Source organism: Ceratotherium simum, chromosome 12 (assembly GCF_057802395.1).
Source record: "Ceratotherium simum simum isolate JZ-2026a chromosome 12, ASM5780239v1, whole genome shotgun sequence".
Classification (NCBI taxonomy): domain Eukaryota; kingdom Metazoa; phylum Chordata; class Mammalia; order Perissodactyla; family Rhinocerotidae; genus Ceratotherium; species Ceratotherium simum.
The window spans coordinates 6,843,489-6,858,225 of NC_141911.1; the positions used below are offsets into that span (position 1 = coordinate 6,843,489).

Consider the following 14,737-nt stretch of genomic DNA (forward strand, 5'->3'; position numbering starts at 1 on the left):
TACAGTGCGAGGAAGGTCCATGGTGATGCAGAAGAGGGGTTGGACCATGGCCTACTGGCCTGCTCACTGCTGTCATCCTGAGGACCAAATTAACCTTCACAAGCAAATGGGAGAAACTTCTCGGGTTGTCCCAGTAGGAACTGCTGTTGAGTATTAACCTAGGTAGGCTGAAATAGTGATGCAAGCAAGCTGCATTTTGGCCAACCGGCTATGGACATCCATAGGCTGAGAGGGTGGCTTGAGCCAGGAATGGCCATGTGTTCTAATACTGCGTTTTTTATTATGATGTTGCAGACTTAGAAAGTTTTGCCGCATCCTTGCTACTAGAAATTACAATGGCCTTAACATATTCTTCCCCACTGCTCTTCTCCACCATTCTGTTTGGGAGGTTGATCACATGAGTGCCCAGACCTGGCCTCCCCAGCAGCTGAGGTCTCAGGAGACAGTCTGCGTGAGGCTCACACTGTGTCTCCCAGCTCTGGCCTTGACCCCAAAGGGGTTGAAAGGGAAGGGCTCAACCTGGTGGCTCCCCAGGGGTCATGAGTTTAGGATTCAGACCCCTGCAGTCTGGTGATAACCTTGATCATCCACCAGATTATGACTACTTCCAACATTCTGTAGGCAGATGGCCAAATGACTTGATATAGCCAAAAAAAAAAAAGAAAGAGGAAGAAAGTGGGAGGGGTGGGAGAAGGAGCACTTGTCTCAATATTGGATTGAAAGAACATTTCACAAGGTGAAGTTTATCATCCTGCCTTTGCCTATCTGGACGTCGGCCAAACCAACCAAGAAGGATATTTGTCACACTGGAGGATGCCAGTGCTGTAAAAATGTCCTTTGTTCAAGCTCTCCAATCCTATCCTATTAAGGAGGGGTGTCTGGAGACACATCTGCAGATTCTAGAAGTTTCTGCAACATGGAAGGTGTCTGTCAGAGAGGGCCTAATCCATCTATGAACACAGGGTGGTGCTGGTAGCAAGTTAGAGGAGCCCAGGCCTTAGTGACATTTCCACAGGCTCCTCCAGTAGGAGAGAATGCCCGTTGGTCCTCCTGGGAACTTTAACTAAATGGATGGGGCCGAAGACAGAGCCCGGTTATGAATTTTGTGCCTTGGAAGATCATTTTAGACTCAATTCCCTTGTAACTGTATTTTATAACTGGGACTTTTGTTCAAGGAGATTATTCATTTATTTATCTATCTATCTTTTACCAACCCCTCCATCCATCCATCATCCACCCACCCACCCACCCATCCATCCACCCATCTACCTATCCATCCATTCTTTCAGAACTTGTGGTGTGCCTATTAGATACAAGGCCCTATGGTGGGTGCTGAAGAAAGAGAGTGTAGCCTCTGTACTCAAGAAGCTTATTGTCTAGAAGAAGGAGACAATGAAGAAATAATGCAGGAAGCTGTTTCAGGTGCTCTGCTATAAGTCTGTACAGAACCCAGTGTGCATAAAAAAGGAGTGGTCAGCTCTAGGGGACTCAAGAATGGCTGCACAGAAGGGGTGATGGTGTAGGGTTCAGAGAGGGGATGGGTGTGCTGGGACAGGTAGAGATGTGAATACAGCCACAGAAGCTACAAACAGCTTGAGACCTTCAGGGAAAGTGAAGTTTCATGTGGCTGGAGTGCGGGGTGTGAAATAGGGCTGCAGAGAGCGCTAAGGAAGCCAAGAGAAGTAGACAGATGCTGGATTATTCAAAAGCCTGGACACCATGCTAAGGATTTTGGACTTTATCCCACAGGTATTGTGGAGCCATTAAAGCATTATAAGCAGAAGAGAAACACAATCAGATTTGTACTTTTGAAAAAGTACTCTGACTTCAGGACAGAATAAGACCTAGAAGCAGGGCCCCAGTTAATTAAGCATGGGACAGATGGCGACACCTCCAACGAGGGCCGTGGCCTCAGATGGAGAGGAGAGAGGAGGAGAGAGGAAGGGCACCACCTCCCTTAGTCTCTCAGGCCTCCAGTGTTCCTTTCTTCCTCTCTTAGCTCCATCACCGTAAGTGGTCATTTTACTGATTTAACTTTTTTTCTCCATTCCTGAGGAACAGAAGGGAGCTCCTGAGCTGCATGGACGAGCACAGGCACTCCGATTCCTCCCCTGGTTTGATTGCGTGCCTGCGCGGAGTCAACGTTGCCCATCCATGTAGAGGTAGTTTAAAGGCTGACATATGCAGTGGATAGTCTGCTCACAGCACAGCTCCAGTTCGCTGCTCATCCTTTCAATGATTTCCATGTCTGCTGTGTCCTCATGAGGTCCCATTCTGTTTCTCCAGGGAGACTGGATGTGCTCAGAAGCTGGTTGGTGCTCAGTCTTGGATGGGTGACACTCTGGGGGCACAGAGCCCCCCGCCCAGGTGTAGGGCAGAGGAGCAGGCTTCTCTGGAGCTGGTGAAGCACTGGGTTTGCACCTGCCAGCACCCCTCGGCCTCACTGTGCACAACACCTTGTAGCACACGGAGGGGGCTGTGTGGGAGGAGCTTGGCAGCTCCACTCCTGATTACCCTTTGGTCTTCTCAGGCTGGCACACGGTGGATAATACTCTGGCTAACTTGAAAACCAAAGGGGGCTGGCAGTGGAGAGGGGAGTGAGGAAGGGGCAAAGAAGACCAAACTGACTAAGGGAAAATTCAGTGTTTCTTTAAATTTTTACAATGTCCAAATGGACTACTTCCAAGAATTCACGGACTAAGCTAATAAACCGCCCCAAAGAGGTCTCCAGGGAAACTGAACAAATGGGCAAGAGGCATGGGGTGTTTTTGAATAAGTGAGTAGTTCTCAGTATTTGAACATGGCTGGATTCTTTTAAGAGACTTAAACTCCCGAAATATGATACACTATCTGGGCACATAGTTCACACTTTTTCTCCGCCCCTTTGGAACTGACACAGCTTCTGAATCAAGAAGGCCCAGTTTGACGAGGATCTGCTGCATTTCCTGGGTGTGGTGGGGCCCGAGCCTGAAGCATGGGCTTGGACAGAGGAACCCACTGCAGTTACCACAGCTGGACCTGCAGGCGGAGCTGAGCTCCGCGGACGCCAGGCCTGAGGCTTTTGGAGGACAGCTCCCAGTGGGAAAGGATTCTGCATACTCTGTCATGGATAATTGGGACCCAGGCCGCATAACTCAATCCAGTGAGGCGAATTCTTGCCATCTGACACTTTAGAAACCTGGAGTTTACCTCAGGGAGGCAGAGGTAGAAAGTGAGGCCTCGGTCAGCCAGGCTGCGGGGCTGGCTCAGTGGGCAGAGCCAGGAGGATACCTGCATGGGGTCGTTAGAAAGGCTCTGCCGTTGGTTTGCTCATTGAACTCGTGTTTATGGAGTGTCGTGAGGTCCTTGCCAGGTAGGGTGGAGGACAAGGTGGCCTACTGAGTTTGCAGTTGAGAGGCAGAAACTAAAAATACCCAGGTAAACAAATACACAAAGAGACTTCCACATTGTGATCCTTGCTGTGGAGGAGACAGTGCTGAGATAGGGAGTAGCAGTGGCTGTGTGGGCTGACTTCAGATCGGGTGCTCGGGAGGGCCTCCCTGAGAGGGTCTCCCTGAGAGGATACTGAGGGTAAGAAGGAGCTGGCCCCGCAACAGGTGGTTGCAGAGGGAAGAGCAGGGGCCCCGGGAGAAAATGGAAGGAGACGAAGGTGCCGCAGAGTCGGGTGGGGGGGGGGGCCGGATGGGGCTGGGAAGGCAAGCGGTCTTGATAAACAGTTTGCATTTCATTTATCCAAACAGCCTGCCTTGTTGTCTGAAATTCTGCCCATCGGGGCCTTCCCCTTTCAGCACATTCAGGGTCCACTGCTCTTTTAAACTTTGGTGTTAATCTGTCATGTTTCCAGTGAGAAGAGAGCCAGGCCACTGAGAGAAACTGAGTCCTGTTGGGTGATGAGGAAAGAAAGGGATGGAGACCTAATTTGGGGACAAGGGGAAGCGTGAAAGGAATGCACGCAGGTCCCGATGGGCTGATGGACGTTCTCGGAGCCTTGAGTGGCAGCCTGCAAATGGGGTAAAGAAAGAGAAAGCAGACCACCTATGCCTGCTGCTTTCACAAGGTGGGTCCTGGTTTCTGCTGAACAAGTACTTTATCACTTAAAGAAATAGCCCCTTGGGCTTGGGGTCATCACACAGGCCTGGGTTAGAATCCTGCTCTGGCTCTGTGTGAACCTGGGCCTGAACAAGAGATTTCTTTGAGCTTTACTCTTGTGAAGACTTACCTAGTAAGATTTTGGGGAAGGAATAAATAAGATGTATTTGAAGCACCCAGTGCTATACCTAGACAACAGTAGGTGCTCTATCAATGTTAGTTCCCTCCTACTGACTACATAACAGTGTTTCACTGGAAGGCAGACAAGTAGAAGGATAGTGATAATATTTATCCTCTTTCATAAGGCGTTCCCTCTGGGTAAAGAGCAGCGCCATCGGTGTACTTTGGGGATGGGAGAAGTCCTAGGTGGGGAGTGAGGCCTGCGTTTTAGTTCATGTTCTCCCAGCTTCCTCTTCTGCAAAAGAGTGTGGATGTGGTCTAGTGGCCAGAGGCAGACTAGTTAAAAACATTCCTGGGCCTTATCTCAGGAGATTCTAATCAGAACGTCTGAGCTGGGGTCCCAGATGCTTCTGACGTAGAGGCAAAACCACTCCAGGTGATTGGGACCCAGGAATGCTGGCACAGGTATCGCCACGGCCCTTTCCTAGTCCTGAGTTACCGCGCCAGACAAGGACCAAGGGGACCAGAACGCACTCTCATCATTCGCCACCAGAGGGCAGGCCTGAGGCATGATGGCCAGAGCAAGATGCCCACTGTCTCTAGCCCTGACAGTAAGACCCCAAGGAAAATCTGTAGTCACACAGAGGGTGATGTGCAACGTAGGTGATGCAGGGGTCTTTGGGAGTTTGGTGTGCTAACTGCAGATAAGAGGAGAAAGCCGGAGTCTCCTAGATTCTGTGAAGTGCACGCTTTCCTCTGTGCCCTGAGGTCTCACAGGATTCGGACAATGACCCTTGTGTCTTCATGCAGTGAGGACTTCTCCAGCAGGCTTTCACAGCCCCAGCTGAGTTGATCAGTAGTCTTTCCAGCTCTGGCAAAAGCAGTGTCTGGCTCAGAGGGCCAGTCACTCCTGACCCTCCTGGCCACCGGCCCATCCCCCCTGGTAGAGGACGCGCCCACTGGAGAAGGCAGTGGACCTGTTTGCCCTTGGCTGTCCCTTGCAGTCTGCCCTTTCAGGGTTACCCACACAAAGAAAGCTCCATCTGCAGAGAAGAAGGCATCACTTCCAGCTCAGTGTCCTCGTCAATGCCCTCAGTTTTTGGCAAAGAAGAATTCCGGTACCTTCTCTCTACCACTGCATTAATTTTAACCTTCCCTGCAACTGCATCTGAGGCCACGGCCCTTGGCGTCAATACTGCAGCAATGCGGGGACTCAGGGTTTTCTTTGCACATCCAGGCTCCGTTCTTCCTGTCAGCAATTTATGTTTTGGAGTTTCCCTATTCGGTGACATCCTGAACGTAACACTTCCACAGAAGCCCAGGGGGCCGCAGAGGCAGAAATGGTTACTGCAGCTTCCCACAGGGGGAAGATGAAACCAAGAGCAGTGCGCGCCTGGTCCGGGCCGGACATGTCCTGAGCAGGGTTCAGAGGAACTGAAAGCAGCCCAGGCACCCGGAGCGCCTGGGTGACTTCATCCCGCCACCCCCAGTCCCGGGAGGCTGTGTGATGTGAACATCTTAAAAATCCTGATTGGATGTCACAGTTATACATCCATCGTCCATCCCATCCTCTTGAGCCCCCACCATGCCAGGCCCTATAAAAGGGTAAGAAATGAGGAAGACTTTGAAGAGTTCCTAGTCTCTGTCAGCTCAGACTTCAAATGGAAGGAAAAGCATGCTCACCTAGTTGTGGGGTAGGTGAGGGTAGTTTAGTGTAGGTGGTAAGATATGATAAATGGTATCATATAGGCACGTACACAGAATAATGGGAGGGTGGAGAAAATAACAATTTAAGAAATTGGTGCTGGGAAGAAATTACCAGAGATGCCTTCCATGATTCTGGAGTTCATTTTGGATTGGCTACTCTCCACCTGAGTTTTATCAGGCTTGGTGGTATGAGGCAGTTTTGCTTAGGGGAGGCGTAGCTTAAAATTCAGGCAGCTACACCCATGCAAGGAATAATCAGCTGCATTATAACAAGGTTCTCATGCAGTTTCAGAGACTTGGAGGAGACGAGCTGGGCTGCCAACAAGAAAGACCCAGCAAGGCGCCAGTGCTAAAAGAAAGGCCTGAGTTGGGGATTTTGTTGACAGCAAAACTCACCATGATGGTGACATGGAAGAACCTTTTCTTGTTATAATAGCAATGACAGCGTTTATTTATGCACCAAATGTAAGGGCATCCGCCATGGACCAGGCAGTGTGCTGGTCACTAGAAAGAGAGCAATGCAGAGCTCGTGGCGTCTAGGAGTCATGCTCTGATAGAAGAAATGGACAGATGATTACAATAAGGAGGGATGGGTGTCACAGCAGAGGTGAATAAAGGACGTTGTGCTTAAGGCTTTAGGGGGTGGCACAGGGGCAGACTTCACTGAGGAGGTGACATTTAAGCTCACTTTTAGGGGAAGTGTTGAGGGAAAAGGGAGGGAGGTGGAGGGAACATCATAAGGCAGGGCACAGATTTGAGAAGGCACACTGACTCGAGGGGCAAGTGTGTCTGTTGGTGTGTGTGTGCACGCACTCCCTAAGCATGGGGATGGGGGTGTGGCTGTGGAGGGATGGGCGATGCAGAGGAGGCTGGGGTCAGTCTGACACAGCACTTGGGTAGAACTCACCCCTCGCGCCCAGGGATCTGTTTAGGCAGGTTCTCCCTTCCTCCAGACCACCCAGAATGCCCCGGAAATAACCATTTCATTAAACGACTGTCTCGTTTAGTCCCCACATCTTGCTCTTCCCAGGACCTGGGGGAGCAGTATGGGAAGTCAGGGGCTTTGGGAAGGGGTCATGAATGTGGAACAGGCCATCTTACAATGCTTTTTCATGTTTGACATGCATTTAATTTTGTAAAAATTCAGAAAAATCTTGGTGAGAAGAGGTTTAAATATTTGGTTCAGGGATAATGATTTGTAACTTTACAGGAAATTTCCATTGAGTGTTTGTCTAAAGAGTGTAAAAAAATAGTGCCTATTAACCAGTCTATCAGTGCAGAGCGGGTTGAATATTCTCCCCCGGAGCCCTTTACTTTCCTGCACTGCGTTGAGTGGTAAGCATGGTGAGAAATGCAGACTTCAGAGAGTTCTTGTCCTTGGTCGTTTAAAACTACTGATATCTTCTATGTGCCGAATACTCTTAGGCTGTAGTCAGAACAGACAAATCCATTTAAACCTTACATCTTTGGATATTTAGGAGTGGAAATGTCAATTATCACGGACTAAAAACCTCATGTCAATGGCTATAGAAATAAGACTGATAAAATGAAGACACAGAAGCTCTTCGGGGCTTTTATTACAAAGCAAAATATTCAACGGCAAATTGGTAAATACCAAGATATAGTTAAATCCATTAAGATCAAACAATTCCAGAGCAGGAAAATATAACAATATAAACAAATAATATAATTAGAATTCATTTTGTTTTAAATTAATTTGAATCTTATTTACTTGCTTGCCAAGTGGTATTTTCCTTATGATTTAATAGGACATCCACCCCCCTGCCACCCCTCCCCCCACTCCCAGTTGGACCCTGCAGTTGGCTTTCACAGGTAGGGGGTTCATGTGGTCTCTCAGACTTGTGACTTTAACCCCTACAGGCTGACACCAATACTTGCTGACATCAGCTCACTCTGCGCTCAGCACCTCACTTAGCTGGAGGAAGGAGTGCTTCCATTTTATTTTCAAGATGCATAGCTAGTTGGAACTTGAATGAATTAACCAGCCAGGAAGCTTGCTGCATGCGCCCAGCCCCTTCCTGGGACTTTAGAATTTACAGCAGTAGGAGTGAAAGCTGCATTTTACACCTTCTGGACAGATAACCATCCAAAGTGGCCAGGGGGACAAGATGCAGAGACACTCGAACATGGGCCCCAGGAAGATTTTGTATTTATCTAGCTAATCTTTGTTCAGCAGGTGTGAGCCAATTAAATAGATTCTTTTTTTCATGGCTGCCTGATGGCCTAGATTATGTAGGGATTCTATCGTTTGCTCTCAGAGAAGCCCAAAGCCATGAGCCAGCCCAGATGTTCCAGTCATTTCACCTGCCTGGACAACCTTCCAGAGATGACCCCTGGTAGCTTGCTCCCGATCGATTATCTGGACCCTCTTTTTTCTTCCACAGTGACTCTGAAGTAAAAGCATCAGAGCATGACTTGGACCAGCAAAGCCAAGGGGTCCCAGGCCTGTTCCATTGCTAGCGCCAGGAAGTGAGGCCTTGAATGCCAACTTAAGTGTGACCGGTTTCTCTGACTGGGGAGACAAAAGTCCCCTGTTTTTAACTCTGATTCCGGGAGGTTTGCTCCATGACTCAGTTTCCCCTTCTTCTGGGATATAAGCTCTCCTTTCATTCCTCCTGCTTGTTCAGTTCATCTCCTCGCTTTTTGCCTCATTATGTAGTGTGGGGTTCCGTCTATAGCACTATAAGTCCTTGGGGCTACTTGGGCGCGGTAATCCTAACAGCTTTTCCTCATCAGATCTGCAGGCACCAGTGAAATGCCTCCCCACTCCCCAATCCTCCAAATGGATCTGGATGGGCGTGAGTGTTAGGGAGAACAGGGCCCTAGATGGGCCATTTTTGCCTCAACAGGCGGCTGCTGCTCCCCGGCCCCCTAGAGCCTTGTTGCCCGAAGGCATAAAAGGACGATTCAGGGCGGGGTTTCTCATGCCCAGCAGCGGACTACAGCCTTCCCCGGCTGCCCCCCTTCCCTCCTCGAGTAGTGACGGCTTCAGACTCGAATCTCCAGCTGCCAGGCCGCGGCAGTCCGGCGCCTGCCCTCAGGCTAGACTTCCCCTTCGCAGCCTCACTCGGGGCTGCGGCCCTCCCCGCCCCCGGGGAGCCCGGCCGGGCGCCGGACGCCCGCAGCGCCGCCCAGCCCGCAGGCCCGCGTCCCGCCGCCCCTCTCCGCGGCCGGGCGTGACCTGCACGGGGCCGCGGCGAGCCCGCCCGCCCCGCGCCCTGTTCCTCCGCTCGCTGCTATTTGAATTCCCCGTCGACTCCTGGGCGGAGGCCGAGCGAGCCTTCGCGAAGGGCGAGGGCGGCGGGAGGAGGGCGCGGGCGCCCCTCCCGGGCGGCGCGGCGCCGGCCGGCGGTGCAGTCGCGCGCTCGCCGCCAGCAAAGCCATTGGCTCGGTGCAGTCACCCCACGCGGGGCTGCAGCGGCGGCCTCCGCGGATTGGCGCGCGGGCGGGCATCCATCGGGGCGCGCGCGAGCGGGTGCGTGCCGCCCGGGCCGCACTGGAGCCCACCGTCTCGGAGCTGGGCTCCCCCTGTCCGTAATGATCGCCCCTCCATAGTCTCCGCGTTGCTGATGCTGCATTTGGGGCCGCTGCCAGCCGCAGTCCCCGACGCCCTGGCCCAAAGAAAGGGCGCGAAAGGCGCGCTCCCAGCTCGGGCGCACGCCCGGACCGCCGCCCTCGGCCGCACACTGCCGCATTTCGCGCTCTCGCGCCGGTCCCCTCCCCGCCTGCGCTCATTTGCATAGCCCAGGATTGTGGCCAATCAGGACTCGTCTCTCTCGAAGCGGATGGCTTTTGCCTGAGAGGAAAGGGAGTGGCTGGCGGCGCATGCGCCGCGGTGGCCGACTTCAACCGAGGCTTTTATTGCTGTAGTTTATTTCCACCCCCTTCCCTCCTGTTCTCTCTCTTTCTTTTTTTCCGCCCTAGCTGGGGCTGTGTTGGAGGAGAGGAAGAAAGAGAGACGGAGGATTGCATTTATCCCTTACGTTCCTGAAATTTGCTATCAGCAAGACCGGCTAAGCGGTTGCACCTTTTTCAATCCTGCAAAAAATATCAAGTCTCTACTGGCAATTTTTGCTTTAGAGCTGTCCTCTTGAAATTAATTTTTTCCCAGGAGAGAGATGTCTTATCAGGGGAAGAAAAATATCCCACGCATCACGGTGAGTTTGTTGTTTGGGAAATCTGCGGTGGGCCAGCAACCTTTTGTGGCACAGAACATCTAAGGAATTTTTTAAAAGGAGCGGGAGGAAGAGGGACCCAACTTTTTTTTTTTTTTTTTCCTGTTGCTGAAGAAGGGGATCATGGTGGTGGGAGACGCAATGTAAGCTACATAATTTGTAAGGCACTAAAATAGGAGCGTGAGTGCATTAAGGTCGTCTTAGGTAGCGCGCCAGATCCGCTGTATCCTTTTATTGTCAGAGCGAGATGCTGCAGTGCTGGCCTGCGGGGTGTAAGCAAATGGATGCCAGATTGAATATGCATGGCTGGAGCTCGTATATTGTTCTCCGGGCTGCATGCTGCGAGGCTGGACTCTAGGAGCTGGATGGGGAGATGGGAAATGGATTCTCCCACTGTCTCCCGCCCCCACCGTAAACGGCTTTCTGGAGCCTTCCTCTGCTTCTTAGAAAAAGCGGGTTTCAGCCCAGAGGCGTAATGACAGCGGAGGGATGCTGAAAAGGGCAGGGTGTACCGGGATGATGTGGAAACGGGAAGGAAAAACAGGGACGCGATGATGAGCAGAGGAGGAGGGTGGGGGGCCAGGCGTGGGCTTTTTGTTGACCGGGGACGGGCTTTTGGTGGCCCTCTCGGCTTTCTCGAGCCTTCCAGGTTTGGGGCTGGGACCCTGGGAGGGCTCTGGGCTAGCTTTCTTGTGTCCTTCTGTCCCTTCTGCAGCCAGGGAGGCGTCCGTGTTGGCGCATACAAAGCGGGCGGGGAGGGTGGGCGTTGGGGACAGCGCCGAGCCGGGCTCGGGGAGGTAATGGCGCTGCGCGACGCGCGGAGCAGATGGCTCGGCCTCGGCCAGACAATGATCGCTGCGGCCGGAGGTGTCGGCGCAGTTCTGGGGCCCGGGGTGGTTAGTTTGTAAATCACGAGAAAAACATCTAAGCAATGTATTTGCGATGCTTCTGCGATGAACGCAGGTTCTCGCTCCACCGTTCCCCTGCCCCCACCACCTCCCCATCCTTTCCTGGAAAAATCTCGCCAGTCCTAGTTCTCTACATCCCCGAGTGAAATCCCGGGGAGGGAGGAACGCGAGGGAAATTCATTGTTATATAATGATGTGCAATTGCAATTGGCCAGCTGATTGCTGGGAAGAACCAGGGCTGAGGCAGAGACCGAAAGTATCTTTGAAAAGTCTAGATGTGTTTAGGGCTGGATTTGAGGACGCGCTTTCGCTCTGGTTGCCTCCTTAGCCACGGGCGCCCTGGCTTCCTCTGGATGCACAAGGGCACACCCATCCACAGGAGAGAGATGTGGGAACAGATGCACAGGGGAGGGGGCGTGTGCTCGGGAGGATTGTATGGGATGAGCTAGGCTGTTCTACAGCGAGGATGGGTACTGGCTCTTTCTTGAAGGCCAGAGACTCCAGATCCCAAAGGGCCGGGCGCAGGGGAACCCAGCATTATGTGTTCTTTCCAGTGGACGAAGGAGTCTGGGGAGTGGGGGTGGGGAGCAGATTTGCTGCAAGCTTCAAATAATTTGCTGTCTTAGTGAATGAAAAAGGCAGTTTCGTTTTGACAGTGTGGGGAAGAAAACATTTAAAAAGCAAACAATCAACAAGAGCGATTTTTAAAAGAGCGCCCCCTCTACCGTTTAAAAAATCTGGTTGCATTATCGTAGGACCTATAGCGTGGTGTCTCTCCCTCCATCATCACGTCCAGCCTCTTATGTAAGAAGCCTGCTGGAAGGCACCCGAGTGAGCGGGGCTGTGATGTTTCATTTTTTTCTCGGCATGATGTTGGCTCGGGGATTCGCAGTGTTGGCTGGGAAAGGTACCGCAGTGCCTGAGGGAGCAGGTGGTGAAGGGCAGGGCTTCTCCTTGCCTCTCAGGCGATATGTATCCTGTCAAAGCTGAATATTGAGGGAGAGGGGAGATCACTGTAGGCAGAGGAAAGTGCACTAGATCAGGTGACTGCTGATCCGTGCACTGATCAGCAGCAAGTGGCTTACCCTCTCTGAGCTTCAGTTTCTTTACGTGTCATGGGAGTAAGAATCTGGTTCCCTCCACCTCTCATATTCATTTTGCAGCTTTGGTGATGGTGTACACGGCAGGATTTTGTGAAGGTCTTTACACTTCGCTTCTGCAGGTGCGGGAATTGTTGACTATATATTCCCATCTGACCTTCCAAAGTACAGGGTACAAAATTAAGATGATCTTACTGTTTTTCATTGTTAGAGAAACAATAAATACTTTCGCAACCCACGTGTACATTTATGTGTAAAAATATGTTTTCCTGGATCTCTAGTAGGTATATATTCTTTTAGAGATTTGCTGTAACTTTCTTTTCTTGGTAGGTGCTTAATATAAATAGTCCCTGCTGAGAGTGTTGTTTGTAACTGAATTTTGAGTTAACTGTTGTCAAAATGAATGCCATCCTTTAAAATGTTTTGCGTTTTAGAAAGGGTAATCTGTGGTTCAACTTGTAACATTTAAACTCAGTCTGGAATAGTACAGGTGTGTATCCACTGAATGCAGACGTGGGCCCATTTGGGATATAGACGAGTCATAACGTAACGTTTCTGTTGCCTTCCTGGCCCTCATGTGCTGCTGGTTATGTACCTTTTCCACCAATTAAAATGGAAGTGCATCAACAATCCATAGTGGTGTTAGATTTTAGAACTTGCCATCTCATCTGCTTTGTCATAAAACTTTACCCTTTTCTTAACAGCTTAATAGTTAAAAAGGTACATATTTGATGTGTTTTTTTCCCTCTTTGCTACAATTGCTGTGATTTACCTCAAAGATAAATGCAAATAAAAAGAACATACTGGGGCCAGCCTGGTGGTGTAGTGGTTAAGTTCACCCTCTCCGCTTCATCGCCCGGGGTTCACAGGTTCGGATCCTGGGCGTGGACATATGCACCACTTATCAAGCCATGCTGAAGCCGCGTCCCACATATAAAGTAGAGGAAGACGGGCACAGATGTTAGCCTAGGGCTAATCTTCCTCAGCAAAAAGAGGAGGATTGGCAGCAGATGTTGGCTCAGGGCTAGTCTTCCTCATCAAAAAAAATAAATAAATAAAAATAAGACCGTACTGAATTGAATTGAAACCTTGCTATGGTTGAACAAGTGTGTTTGTGTTCCATGACAACAGACTTTTGGTTAATTTTCCCCGACACAAGCCTTGCCAAGAATTGACTTCCCTACATGTGGGTGTATTTTTTTTTTAAATGAAGTTTAGCCTAAAGACATTTAAAAAGTATTGTCTTCTGTATCTGAAATGTTTTCACTGCTTTTTAAAGGGAGAGTGCTAGGCTTTTTTGTTTTTTGCTTGCAGGTCTAAAAGAAAGAGAGTTTTTTTTTTTTTTTTTAAAGCTAGGGTAAGCTTTGAGCTTTGCCGGTATGTTCTGACTCATCAGGTGATGAATAGGTTGCCACATACAGGTTCACCTTTGTCACTGAGTCTTTCCCAAATTGGCTCATTTTGAGCATCGCTTTTGAATAGTGAAAATGTGTCCTTAGCTCGTTTGTCTTAGTCCCGATGTTTCTCATGAATCAGGCATGCGTTGTGACCTTATGCCTTCTTTGTTTCAGAGTGATCGTCTTCTGATCAAAGGAGGTAAAATTGTTAATGATGACCAGTCATTCTATGCAGACATATACATGGAAGATGGGTTGATCAAGTAAGTGGAACCCGTTATTATATAGACACATTTGTGTCCCTTCCAGTGTTCCTAGGCATTACGTACAATTCACAAACATAGTGTCAAGCTTTAGTGACTTCAGAGAGTGACTAATTTAGTATCTAAGTCCATTTTGATTGGTAGTAATTAGTGAATTTGAAAACTCAGATTTGAAAGTCTCAAATTAAATGCAAAGTCATAATTAAATGCACACCCATTTCCTTAGGTGTTATGTAATTTACTATTTTTAACCCAGGTGACATAATATCTTCTGGTTGCCGGCTCAAATACTTGGTTTGTGATCTATTGAATATACTAAAGGTTTCCCTAGTACAACTACAACAATGTAGTTGTTTGGGATGATTGCCCAATCGAAGGACAGGAACGTGGAGTACAGCCTCTTTTCTCAACATAGCACATCTGCTTTCTTCATCAAGAATCCAAGTTGTTGGGGCCAAAGGACGCCAATTAATTACCAAGTAACAGAGACAAATTACTCCTTCACCCGAGGGGATTTTAGGTTTCATTCTTTAAGTGGCAACAAACACAAATAAGGCTGCCCTTGTGTTTATTGTGTGTTGTGTTACAAAGGAGAGACAACAGAGCAGTTACTGAATTAGGGTATTTTTGGGTGCCAGAGGGTTAAGTGAGCTGAGTACATACCAGTATCCTCGTGCCCTTCCGACTGGGACAGCTCACTGGGCTCTGGAGAAGGAGCACATCTGTTTAAAGACAAACACTGCAGCAAATGACATCTTTTAAATAAGCAGCATTCATCAAGTGTGAGCAGCAAACTAGTCGGAGGAGTGGAAAATTGGAGTGGATGTGTCTGTTGCCTGGAAACTCACACTCTGATTTATGAACCTAAAAGAGGTTTTAACATTTTCACGTTTAATGTTTTCTCCATGTGTGTTTGCTTGTGACAGTCTCAGCTCCAGGCTCTGAAAAACCATGACT

The 14,737-nt window shown here is 49.7% G+C and overlaps 1 protein-coding gene across 2 annotated transcripts in view; it reads left to right on the top strand.

Moving 5' to 3' along the window:
* The window catches only part of DPYSL2 (dihydropyrimidinase like 2), a 134,664-nt gene that overhangs the window by 51,654 nt on the left and 68,273 nt on the right, over positions 1-14,737 (top strand). Inside the window, exons 1-2 of one of the 2 annotated variants that reach the window (XM_004433561.3) lie at positions 9,794-10,094; positions 13,692-13,780. In XM_004433561.3, coding sequence (XP_004433618.1) covers positions 10,056-10,094; positions 13,692-13,780 — 128 coding nt within the window. In that variant the 5' untranslated portion in view covers positions 9,794-10,055. Of the gene's footprint in view, positions 1-9,793; positions 10,095-13,691; positions 13,781-14,737 lie in introns of those variants that run through there. The other variant, XM_004433560.3, reaches the window with a different exon arrangement.